The sequence below is a fragment of the Mustela erminea genome, chromosome 1, assembly GCF_009829155.1.
Source record: "Mustela erminea isolate mMusErm1 chromosome 1, mMusErm1.Pri, whole genome shotgun sequence".
NCBI classification, from domain to species: Eukaryota; Metazoa; Chordata; class Mammalia; order Carnivora; family Mustelidae; genus Mustela; species Mustela erminea.
In genome coordinates, this window is record NC_045614.1 from 90,207,036 (window position 1) to 90,220,378 (window position 13,343).

The 13,343-nt window shown below is 43.6% G+C and overlaps 1 protein-coding gene across 2 annotated transcripts in view; it reads left to right on the forward strand.

Moving 5' to 3' along the window:
* Window positions 1-13,343, forward strand: part of ACP3 (acid phosphatase 3) — a 46,383-nt gene that overhangs the window by 21,389 nt on the left and 11,651 nt on the right. For both annotated transcript variants that reach the window (XM_032333148.1, XM_032333138.1), the window contains exons 7-10: window positions 1,719-1,851; window positions 6,154-6,236; window positions 8,423-8,526; window positions 12,602-12,771. In XM_032333148.1, coding sequence (XP_032189039.1) covers window positions 1,719-1,851; window positions 6,154-6,236; window positions 8,423-8,526; window positions 12,602-12,771 — 490 coding nt within the window. The remainder of the gene's footprint in view (window positions 1-1,718; window positions 1,852-6,153; window positions 6,237-8,422; window positions 8,527-12,601; window positions 12,772-13,343) is intronic.

Genomic DNA, 13,343 nt, shown 5'->3' on the forward strand with positions numbered 1-13,343 from the left:
TTTACTTATGCCTACTTTGAAACAGATAAATACACTTTCTTACACTTTTTGGCAGATATATTATGCTTCCTTTGACATTGAAACATAATTCGAGACTTCTTTATATTAAATTGAAAACTCTAACTTTTTCTCTCCATTATTTATGTTTCACCTTTTAGAAAATTGCGGGCAAAATTGCTTTTCTTTTGTCTTGCCATTTACTTATTTTTCAGTCCCTCGGGAATGCTGGACTCCTGTCATGGATTTTAATGAAAAAAAGCAATATTATTATAAGACAGAAAAAAAAAGTACCTGATTTCTGGATATACAAATAAGCAAGACAACTTGAAGCCAGGCTATTGAAATTGGTTTGTTGGGAATCTCTTCCTTGCTGTATGTGCATATGAAATACTACATCAGTTACTGTTGGGGTTTTCAAGGCTACTTGGTATTTTTCACTCACTAAGCACCATCTACCGGCCTAAAGGAGTACTCCATAATCCTGTTTTTCCCACCGGGTTTACTGAATCCTGGGGCAAAATTCTGACCACCCATAGGACTGATAACCACCTGTGATCTTGAGATCATCTTGAGGGCCCGGGAACCAGCAACTACGTTCATGGTTCTGTGTCAGTAACAAATGACACAGTTTGCCCCCTCCACAACAGAGTTTATTGACCTTCACATGACCTTCCTGATAGTTTCACTAGATCATTAGCATCTGTTTCAAGGAAGGTTTATTAGCCTTATAAAAGACTCTTCAGGGGCGCCTCCGTGGCTAGTCAGTTAAGCATCTGATGCTTGGTTTAGGCTCAGGTCTTGATCTCAGGGTCATGAGATGGAGCTCCATGTCTGGCTCTGTCCTGGGTGAAGAGCCTGCTTAGGATTCTCTCTCTTCCTCTGCCCCTCCCCACCCCAAATAAATAAATAAATCTTAAAAAAAAAAAAAAAAAAAAGACCTTCAGTGGACACAAGAGCCCACATTTTGGCTTAAGTCTTGATTTTTTTTTTCTTCCTTACGATGGGTTGATCTGAGCTGTTCTGTGCTGTGGCCATGGTGCTTGATTTCCTCACTTCTCTCCCACTTATTTCCTCACTGGAGACTGCACTTGGATCTCTTTCAAGTACTCTCTCTCAATCCTACCTTTGAATGTGGGGGATTCTTAATGAACTTTTCATAGCAAGTAATAAATATTGGCAGGAAGTCTGCACCAGCTCTGCTCTCCAGCTTATTCATCCATTTAATACATATTCACCAAAAGCCTGCTGTGTGTATGCTTCACATTCCCCAGGAGCGAGTAAACTGAAAGCTGATGGGAGTGGAGGGTCTGGGACTGAAGCTCCAGAAATACACTGCCTCTCCCAGCTGTCCTCTCAGGTTGACAGAAATATCATCTAACCCTGTCAGTGTTACCTTCCCCACAGGTTCATAGATTTCTAAACCTTTCATAAAGGAATGAGGTATATTCTTGCCCTACCTTACCCTTACTCTGCAAAACAGAAATCCTCCTTTGGACCCAGAGTTTAGCCAAAAGCTATGGACTTCCTAGGAGGGAGCTAATCAGTCTCTTTGAATGTCCCTGCTGAAAATCAATACCACTACATACGACAAAGTGAAGTTTTCCTCGAAAGAAATGGCTGGATAAGAAAGGCTAGACCCAGCAGTTCTTACAGGGCAAAGAGGACAAAGGAGTCAACAAATAAAAATACACATTTTCTTCCCTTTTTCTTTGCTCCAGAGTATTCACAATTTCACTCTACCCTCGTGGGCCACAGAAGACACCATGATTAAGTTGAAAAAATTATCAGAATTATCTATCCTGTCCATCTATGGAATTCACAAGCAGAAAGAGAAATCTAGACTGCAGGGGGGTAAGTATATAAAAAAGTGAAAGGACTATACTAGATCTGTGGTTGAGTGATTGGGGTCTGAGTGCTGTCCCACCAGTAATCCGCTATGTGACATTGGACTAGTCACTTTATCACTCCCGCACTAGTTTCCGTTCTGCAAAATGGGGATAATAATGATACCTCCTCACAGGTAGTAAGGATTAAAATAAATGTTCATTTTAAATATTCAAAAAGTTTGGGACAAACAGTACCTGGTACTTAATACACTGTCAATAAACACTGTGTGTTTTTATAGTCCTTAATATTGCCCAATCTGAGTCTTGGTTTTCCCATCTGGAAATGAAAGCTTTGCCCTAAAGCTAAATGATACTTTCATGCTTTCCAAATCAAACACTGAAGGATTTTGTATCTAAGCCCATGAAAAGCAATTGTGTCTGGTACCGGCCTATAGGATGAATTTTTCAAGTGGGAAGTATGATAAAAAGGGGCCTGTTTTCCTGAGGTCCTTGATGGTAGCCATTGCTAAAGTTAATAAAACCCATTTTCCAGACTAATTATGTTACATAGATTCATACATATTGCAATTGACAATTAATGACACAGCTTAAATTTTTCCATTGGCGTTGAAAGTGATGCCTCCTTTCAGCTGTGTTTGGCCTTTCCTAGCATAGGACATCCTATCAGAATGAAAGTAGACGTAGGCAAAAGGCTGCCAAGCCTTTATAATCAGGACAGCTGGGTGGAAGAAAGAAGGTAGAGCCAGGACAGCAAGAGATGCTGATGCCTCTGAGGTTGGTTGGGCAGCAGGCATTGGACTAGTCACTTTATCACTAGTGTCAGTGTAGTCAGGGGGTATCAGACGTAGGTGTTAACTAGACCTTAAAAGTGAGGAGGGAGAGCAAGAGAAGGTCCATTATGTCAGGTTAACAGTGAAGAAATTCTAAGCCACAGGAGATGTTCCAAGTCATAGACTCTAGACAGTTTGGGAAAAACAGAGCAATCCCATCAAGACTCCAACCATCACCAGATCCTATTCACTGTGGGGCCACATCCAGTTCAGCAGGGCCCCAGGAGAAGGCTTAGAGTCAAGGCATCCTGGCTGTTGGACCGACTGGGCAGATGTTCGGTCATGGCTGTGTGTAGGGACCTGGCCCAGGCAGCAGCCCTGTCTGATACGCAAACAAGGAAGGAGGCAAAGGGTGGACTTTGGGCCCCACTGGCTACATATACACTGGGTCTTACTCCTGAACCCCCAGTACCACACCGGGTACCACCCAATCCCAAGTCACATCAATGGTGGAGATAGGGCTCTTGATTGAGTTCCCCCAACTAGTCACAATGGGCTGAGGTCTTCAGCCTCTCACTACTGGACATGCAGGCCAGGGAGCAGCAGCAGCAGCAACTGCATCAGCAAGCTGCTGGTTGGAAATGCAGGATCTCAGGCTCCACCCCAGACCGGCTGGATCAGAATCTGCCTTCTCCTGAAATCCCTAGGCACCTCACGAAACACAAAAATTCAGAAGCGCTTCTCTCGATGCAAGAAATGCTGAAGACGTGGGCAGGGGAAGCCAGACAGAAACTGAGAATAGTCTAATAATAGATGCAGGCGTCTGTATAGGGAGGAAAACTGGGCGTTTTCCTCAGAGTTTGTTCACGTTTCTTCTTGTTTTCCTTTGACTACTAGACATGGCATTTCAGGGAGGTCACTTCCCGGCTCAATCCGGGTTTCCCCTCTGATGAGTGTATTAAACTAGATCCTGTCTGTTTAGAGTCCTTCCCTCAGGTGTTCCTTTTGGTTTCGGACTTCAAAGGCGGGTATTGGTGTGAACGCACCTGTCCTGTACTCTGGAGAAGTCCAGGCTATTGACTGGCCAGGAAATCCTTTCCTGAGTGATTCCTGCCAAAACCCAAGTTCAGCCTATTGTTTGGATCTGGCTAGGCAAGGGAGATTTGTCAGCTGCGTGCTTGTTGGATGATGAGGCAGCTAAACACAATCCTACAGAGAAAACATGTATTGTCTGGGTGACACAGAGTCACACAGGAACATCAGGACTTTGACTGGCATCTTCCCATCTTTGCCAAACTTTTGTTCCATGAGTTGGTTTTAGGGATGCCACAATTTGGTACTCTGTACTCCTCCACCCACCTCCTTCTACACACACACACACACACACACACATACACACCACAAAAATTCCTATGATACGTGTAGGAATTTTGGATATATGGCTGGTTGTATCTGTATCAAGACCAACATCTCCTTGCTCTGTGCTGCAGGTTGGTGTAAGCTAGAGCCTGCAAGCCAAATCCAGCCTCTGCCTATTTTTTATAAGTAAAATGTGACTGAAACTCAGCCATACTCATTAGGTAGGACTATGGCTGTTTTGGGGCTTCCCCCTGAAAGGGAACAGTTATGGCCAACCGTAGGGTCCCAGAACCTAAAACGTTGACTGTGGTCCTTCACAGAAAGTGTGCCAGCCCCTGCTATAGCTCAAGAGTGTGTGGGAAGGGAAGTTTGTGTCTTCTACTTGGTGATACTTCGTCGAGTGTAGCAGTCACCAGATGATGCAACAGGGAACTCAGAAGCTAGCCTGTGCTACTTAATCCTTAGGGTAGCCTAAGGATTAAGAGATGCTGGGTTCAGAGAAATTCATCCCCTCTATGCACATGGTGTGGAATCTTGAACAAGTTGCTGAATGTCTCGGAACTTCAGTGTTCCCTCCCATGAACACAATCATTGGCATGCCAGAGTCTGGGGAAAACTGTGGTGGTTACCCCTGGGTTCTTCTGGGGCGAGATGGACCATCACCCCAGAACCAAGAGCTGATATCATATCCCATTATCGACACCGACGCCTGCTGCAGAGGCACTTGTGGAAGTCAGGTTTCTGATAGATGATGGTATTGTCCCTAAAGGATGCTGAGAAAGCCACCTTCTCTGAAGCAGAGTGATATAGACTTGTTGGAGATGTGGCTTCCTGCTTCTTCCATTCCTAGTCGGGGGCGTCCAGAATCTACAGAAAGAGCAGACTGCCTCCCTTCCTAATTAGCCCTTTATGGTGCTTCTTGGTAGACAGATGAATAAACAGTCTCTTTGTACTATTTTATGAGCTTTTTAAGGGCAGGCGTCTGATTCACCTAGCATAGTATCTGACCTGTGGTAGCTGCTCAGTTTGTTGGCTGAGTGGACCACAGAGTCTGGAATGACAGTCTGTTAACATCAACGCCCTACTCTTTACAGAAACAAACTTGTCATTCTGGAGCCAGGAGAGTACACATGTAGTAAAGAAACCACCCAGGGGGTGGGGGAGGGGTGGCACAGTGGGTTGAGTACAGCTCTTGGTTTTGGCTTGTGATCTCCGGGTCATGGGATTGAGCCCCACATCCGGCTCCACATTCAGGGTGGAGTCTGTTTCAGTCTTTCTCTCTCTCCCTCTTCCTCTGCCACTCCTTCCTGTGCTCACTCTCTCTCTCTCTCAAATAAATTAATAAATCTTTAAAAAAAAAAAAGCACCAGAGATATAAGGAGTCTTCCAGTGATGGTTGTGGAAATCCCTGGGGCACCATGTCCTCAAGCCAGGACCTAGCACCCCAAGATACCCCTCAGCCTTCAGCATCTGCCAAGAGGATGGAGACTCAGAGTGGTGTTCCTGGTGAGGAACAACAAATATGAGGGTGAGAGCTCTCCTCTAGGGAGCCCTCAGATGGAAGATGCTGGCTGCCCTCTAATAGTAATCCCCAGGGTCACCTGGAGAAATGGTCCACAGAAGATATCCCATGACCTGTACAGACATCCAGAGAGCTGCTACTCCCATGGCCTCCCACAGGTTTGACTACCTCAGAGTAGTCAAAGAGGGATGCCAGGTGCACAGAGTTGTGCAAGAGGGATGAAGAAAAAGTAGATAGATTGTCTACAAAGTAAATGCCAGGCTATCATTTCAGGGCTTCCCTAGAGAAAAGCTCCAGCTAGCAACTGTCTGAAAAATGCCATTTGTAATTCCTTCCAAGTTCCTCAACCTCCTTTCTCACGTTTGGACAAAATCTGGGGATAGTAAGGTCCTCGTGTGCCAATCCAACTCTCCTTGCCCAGCCTGTATATGAGTCACTATATGTGGCTGGGCCTCAGCTTTCTCACTATAAATGGGGAACAGAAGTCAGAATTCAGTAAAATAACATAAAGCACACAGTAGGTGCTCAACCAGAGTTCTTTCTTTTCCTCTCTTAAGTTCTGAGACTCAGGGCAGGGAGAATCGCAAAGTAGGAATTAACAAAATGTTTAAGCCCATGTTTGGTTCAGCTCCTTTGTTGGTCTGTCTTTTTGAAGGTGTCCTGGTCAGTGAGATCCTCAAAAACATGAACAGTGCAACTCAGCCATCGAACCACAGAAAACTCGTCATGTATTCCGCGGTAAGTATTTTCACCTCCACTCAACAGCCATCCGTTCAGGCAGTGATCTCTTTAAGGAGGGAGCCTCATTTTCTTCATCATCACCTCCCTTTTGCCCAATCGATGGTAAACATTTTAGATATTGATTCTTCAGCTATCCTAAATATGTGTCTATATGACCACTGTGTGGTTGGCACTTTTAAATTCTTTTTAATTTTAATTTTAAAATTTGATACATAATTCTGGCCCTTGAGGAGTTGACGATCTAGAACTCACAAAAAAACATAAACACCCTACAAAGCAGTATAGAAATGCAGCACAAGCAAGTCTTTGGTGGCACGGAGAAGGGAAGCATCCCTTCTGTTCCAAACTAAAAGCAGAGCAGGAACGGGATGCGGTGATGAATGGGATGTGGGCGGGGAGTAAGGATGTGGAGGGAAAACCACAGGTGAAGGCTATGTTTCAAGCCTCCAGGACTGGAAGGAGGGTGGAGCCATTAACAGAGGTGCTCTTGGGCCAGGGAGATGTAGCAATTTAGACAGCTGGGTTTGAAATGCCAGGCAGCGCCCAAATAGAAATTCCAAGAGACAAAGGGACTAGAGGAGAGAAGGGGGGGAGAGAGCTGCAACGTGAAGTTAGAGCTACATTGGATGCAGAAAGAAGACTTCAATCTGAGGAGCAGGAGCCAGGGAAAGAGGCACTGTTCAGGGAGTTGGGGGTGGGATTCAAGGGGTGCATTGAGCACTGAAATGGCTGTACATGGAGTCTGCAATGAGTCCTGCAATCAGGACACACAGTATGGGAACTCGGCTTCCCACCCACTTCTTTATGATGGAGCGTTTCTCAGATGTGACTTGGCTGGAGAAAGCCACGTTTTCATTCTGCAGGAAGATGGAAGAAGTAACTCCAGATACAGGGAAGTCTGTTTATCATCAAAGGTTCTGAGTGGTGTAAGACAAAAGCTCATGGATGGAACAGAATGTAGTCCTTCTGGAGAGGGGCTTCCTGAAACCAGTCCATTCTGCCAGTTTTTTTAGTTTCTCATCTGGTTTCCTGTTCTAATTGGTGTGACTTCTTGCAAGTTATAATTCCGTAACTAGTTCCTTGTCCAGGAAATCAGTTCTAAGCCCTTTTTAATATGTGTACATGCCATATAGTTTAGGCACCCAAACGTTTTGCCCATTTTGTAGATACAGATGCTGAGGACTTTCAAATATTATCAAGTTAATCAGTGGCAAAGCTGGGACTGAAAACCAGCCCCCTGTGCCCTCCAGCCACTCGGGGATAAACAACTAACAATTACTTTTGAGCTATGCTCTCTATTTCCTTACATTTTGACCTCTCTAACATTTATAACCTTATATATTCTTCCCCAGCTTTACTTTTTAAAGATATTTTTTATTCATTTATTTGAGAGAGAGAGAGCACAAGCAGGGGGAGAGGCTGAGGGAGAAGCAGATTCCCCACTGAGCAGGGAGCCTGACATGGGATTCAATCCCAGGACCCTGGGGTCATGACCTGAGCTAAAGGCAGACACTTAAACAACTGAGCCACCCAGGCATTCCTCTTCTCCAACTTTAAAATCAGATTATTCTAATCTGTAGAAGAAATATAATCTAGCATCAATATGTTCCAAAATGTTTTAAAATTTAAACAATCTAGAACAGCCGATGTTCAACTGGGGAAAAGCATGGTACAAAACCTGAACACCAGACTCAAATTTACTTTCTTCCATTTTGGGGTTATATGACATCAAGCAAGTTATTTAACTTATCTGGGCCTGTTTGTTCTTTTTTTTTTTTTTTTTTTTTTAAGATTTCATTTATTTATTTTATAGAGAAAGGGATAGAGAAGGGGGAGCAGGGGGAGTGGTAGAGAGAGAAGCAGGCCTCTTGCTGAGCAGGGAGCCTGATGTGGGGCTCTGATCCCAGGACCCTGGGATCATGACCTGGGCCCAAGGCAGACACTAATGACTGAGCCACCCAGGTGCCCCCTGTTTGTTCATCTTTTTAATGGGAATGTACTGCCTAGCACACAACAGATGCTCCACCAAAATTAGCCCTTCCCCCTCTCTACCAGGGGGGTATGACAAATTTAAGTGATTCAGAAACCATCATGGTTCTCTACAAGTGCTTAGTACTACCTGTGGAATGTACATCTGAACCAAAGGTAAAGATGGAAAAATGATTTGTTTCAAATTCCCACAGCATGACACTACCGTGAGTGGCCTACAGATGGCACTAGATGTTTACAATGGAATCCTTCCTCCCTATGCTTCGTGCCACATAATGGAATTGTATCTTGAGAAGGGGTAAGTATCTAAGAGGTGCTTTTCACACTTAATACTGGACCCCAGGGTTGTTTTTTATTATTATTATTATTATTATTATTATTATTATTATTATTATATAATATTATTGTATTGTATTAAATATTTCTTAAAATATTTAATTTTCAATTAAGTACATAAAAAATATAAGTACCTAAAATAAAATACTATGCAAAATAATTCCCTAAGTTAAAAATATTGCTATTTTTTTACACTTTCAAATTTCATGAAACAATTTTATCCAAACTCTTTGTATGCATCCTAACTTGTGTCTTCATCAGTAGAGGCACTTTTGAGTCCCCTAAAACTGTTTTACAGATATATTAACAGGGGCGCCTGGGTGGTTCAGTCCATCAAGTGTCTGCCTTAGGCTCATGTCATGATCCCAGGGTCCTAGAATTGACCCCCACAACTGGCTCTTGCTCATCAGGAAACTGCTTCTCCCTCTCCTCCCCACTTGTGCTCTGTCTCTTGCTATCTCTGTCACTGTCTCTTTCTCTCTCTCTCAAATAAATAAATAAAATCTTTTTTAAAAAACATATATTAACTAATAAGGGCAATTTTGGTTACCGTACAAATGAACCTCAGATTCTCAGAGGCTTATCCCAATGGACACTTCTTTTTCATTCATCTAATACTCCACCAGTGATGTCCGTGGTTGGTTGCAGCACCTGGGGGGCTCAGTCGGTTAAGTGTCAACTCTTGATTTTGGCTGAGGTCATGATCTCAGGGTCATGATCTTAGAGTCATGAGATCGAGCCACACCTCAAACTCAGCACTGGGCATGGAGACTGCTTAAGATTCTCTTTTCCTTTCCTCCTCCCCCTCTCCCCCTAAAAAAAGAAAGATAGAGAGAGATGACCTGACCCATTAGGAGGTGACTCAATCATACTGTGATTTGGGGACACAGGGTTCTATAGGAAGTTATGTACCACCACCCTACAGTCAGAGGCCATCAGCACTGAGGCAAGACCCTCTACCAGCAAAAAGATTACAACTCGCTGCAAGCTCAGATGATGACTAGCATTTTTTTAGCAATAAAGTATTCTTAATTAACTTACACACATTTTTTAGGTGTAATGCTATTGCACATTTAATACACTTCAGTGTAGTATAAACATAACTTCCTATAGAAGGCTATAACTCCCATAGGTACACTAGTGATTCCTCTTTGATGGATTTGGGCAAAGTAAATTGAAAGGATTCACCATTTTAAACGCCATTAAGAACATTCATGATTCAGGAGAAGATGTCAAAATATCAACATTAACAGAAGTTTGGAGGAAGTTGATTCCAAAGCCCTCATAGATGACTTAGAGGGATTTAAGACTTCAGTGCAGATGTGGTAGAAATAGCAAGAGAACTAGAATTAGAAGCAGAGCCTGAAGATGGGACTGGACTGCTACAACCTAATGACCAAACTAACGGGTGAGGAGTTGCTTCTTATGGATGGGCAAAGAAGGTGGTTTCTTGAGATGGAAACTACGCCTGGTGAAGATGCTGGGAACATTGCTGAAATGACAAAGGATTGAGAATATCACATAAACTCAGTTGATGAAGTAGCAGCAGGATTTGAGGGCACTGACTCTAATTTTGAAAGAAGTTCTACTGTGGGTAAAATGCTCACAAACAGCATCACATGCTTCAGAGAGATGGTTGGTGAAAGGAAGGGTCAATCAATGTGGCAGACTTCACTGTTGCCTTATTTTAATAAATTGCCACAGTCACTCCAGCCTTCGGCAACCACCACCCTACAGTCAGAGGCCATCAGCACTGAGGCAAGACCCTCTACCAGCAAAAAGATTACAAATTGCTGCAAGCTCAGATGATGGTTAGCATTTTTTTAGCAGTAAAGTATTCTCTTTTTTTTCTTTTTTTTTTAATTTTTTATTTTTTATAAACATATATTTTTATCCCCAGGGGTACAGGTCTGTGAATCGCCAGGTTTACACACTTCACAGCACTCACCAAAGCACATACCCTCCCTAATGTCCATAACCCCACCCCCCTTCTCTCAACCCTCCTCCCCCCAGCAACCCTCAGTTTTTTTGTGAGATTAAGAGTCACTTATGGTTTGTCTCCCTCCCAATCCCATCTTGTTTCATTTATTCTTCTCCTACCCCCTTAAGCCCCCATGTTGCATCACCACTTCCTCACATCAGGGAGATCATATGATAGTTGTCTTTCTCCACTTGACTTATTTCACTAAGCATGATGCGCTCTAGTTCCATCCATGTTGTCGCAAATGGCAAGATTTCATTTCTTTTGATGAGCAATAAAGTATTCTTAATTAACTTACACACATTTTTTAGGTGTAATGCTATTGCACATTTAATACACTACAGTGTAGTATAAACATAACTTCTGTATGCACTGGGAAACCAGATAATTGATTTGATTCACTGTATTATAATATTTGCTTTATTGTGGTGGTCTGAAACCAAACCCACAGTATCTCCAAGGAATGCATCTAGTTGCCTGGTCTCACCTACATGCAAGGGAGTCTGGGAAATGTAGTCCCTTCTCAGCCATAACTCTAGTATGTGGAAAGAGAATCATGAATTTTGATCAACTATTAGTCATCTTTGCCATATCATCTTGAGAAAAAAGATGCTGTCACTGGGAAAATCATTCCGGGGTATAAGTAGTCATTCACATAATATTGGGAAGTTTTGAAAAACATATCTCTAGGGATGTCTGGGTGGCTCAGTCTGTTAAACGGCTGCCTTTGGCTCAGTTCATGATCCCAGGGTCTTGGGACTGAGTCCCACATCAGGCTCCTTGCTTGGCAGTGGGGAGCCTGCTTCTCCCTCTGCCTGTGCTCCCCCTGTTCATGCTCCCTCCCTCCCTCTCTCTCTCTGACAAATAAGTAGATAAATCCTCATACACACACACACACACACACACACACACACACACACACGTACATACATACACACATATACTTGTGGTTACTACTGGTTATGTGGCTTTTAAAAGTGAAATTTTTTTAATGATTTATTTATTCATTTTAGAGACAGAGAGAGCACAAGCAGGAGAGGTAGAGGGAGAGAGAGAGAATCTCAAGCAGACTTCGCATCTAGCAAAGAGCCCGACTTGGGCCTCAATCCCCTGACCATGAGATCATGACCTGAGCCGAAACCAAGAGTCAGGTGCTTAAAAACAACTGTACCACCCAGGCACCCCTGAAAGTGATATTTTAAAAGGCTTACTTATAAAAACACCCAATGGTTGCAGTTGTGAGGTTTCTACCCCAAGAATGATCACTAAATCCTACCTGAGCTTCTTTCCTGCCTCTTTGGCAAATGACTCCATAGGCTCTCAAACTAATTTTATAAGGCTGGCATACACCTTGTTTTTTCAAATAAAGTATCAAATATGAGGGAGGAGAGCAGAGATACCTTCGTTCAGAGGAAAACCTAAAAGAAATCCTGAGAGAAGAAGAGAGAAAATGAAGTAAATGAGAATCATGAAGGGGAGAGAACAAGAGAAGGAAAACCCAATATCCCACCTGCTCCCCACTTCTTACTCAAAGTCTCTTCAGATCACCCCAATTCCCCCCAACCATCTCCTTTCAGCTCCCTCTCCAATTAAGCCTTCTGGTCCCCACCTCTTTTGCCCCTGGTTATCTAACAAACCAGCCCTCCCATTTCCACCCTCTGGATCTGGCCCACCTGTACCAATCTACCCATTCTCACACCTAAGTTAGCTAATATTCACTCATTCCTATAAATTCTTCCCCTCTTAACCTCTATCTTCTTAACTTTTTTTTTTTTTAAGATCTTTTTTATTTGAGAGAAAGAGCACATGGTGGGGAGGGGCAGAGGGAGAAGCAGACTCCCCGCTGAGCAGGGAGCCCAATGCAGAACTTGATCCCAGAACCCTGGGATCATGACCCAAGCCGAAGGCAGATGCTTAACCGACTAAGCCACCCAGAAGCCCCTAACTTCTTAACTTCTTAACTACAGCTGACATATTATGAGCCAGGTGGAAAATAACTCAATGGCAGTTCAACAACACAGAGCTAACAGCTCTGTCTTCTACCTTCCCCCACCAGGGAGTACTTTGTAGAGATGTACTACCGGAATGAGACACAGCACGAGCCATATCCCCTCACGCTGCCAGGCTGCATTCCCAGCTGTCCTCTGACGGAGTTTACTAAGCTGGTTGCTCCTGTGATCCCCCAAGACTGGTCCACGGAGTGTATGACCACAAGCAAAGACCAAGGTACCGGGGATGTTTGAGTTAGTGTGTCTGCAGAGCTCTGCAGAAAAGGCAGAATACCCTTTCTCCAGGCAGATGTGGCTTTGAGAATATGACTCGGCCATCACCCCCAGATTTGAGGGAAATGGGTTCAGGGTGATAATTGTCTGTTTCAGGGGCCCCCGACTTCAGTCAACTCCTACCTCTCTCCCTGCTCCCCCTTGCCTAAACCTTGACTTGGTTTTTCTAGTGTTAATAGAAAAGGGTATCATGTCAAAATAGAATCAGAGATTAAACTTAGATCAAAGTTCATGGGCCTGCCATGAGCTATATGATTGGCCACACAGTTTTGGGGTCTTTTTTTAAGAACTCCCAGCTATCACTTGAGTGGGATTAAATGAGGTTGTTCTTTAAGTGTCTGAAGTGAAACAGATTTCAAACAAAATCCATAATCTAGAGTAAGAGCAAGGAAAGGAAAAAGTTGATCCTAGGCAGATGGGCAAAGGACCAGCTTACCTATTGGTTCTGGCCTTCTTGCAAGGAAAGGCAGAAAAATGAATACAGTGGAACCATCTACAGAAATCGTCTACACTGGG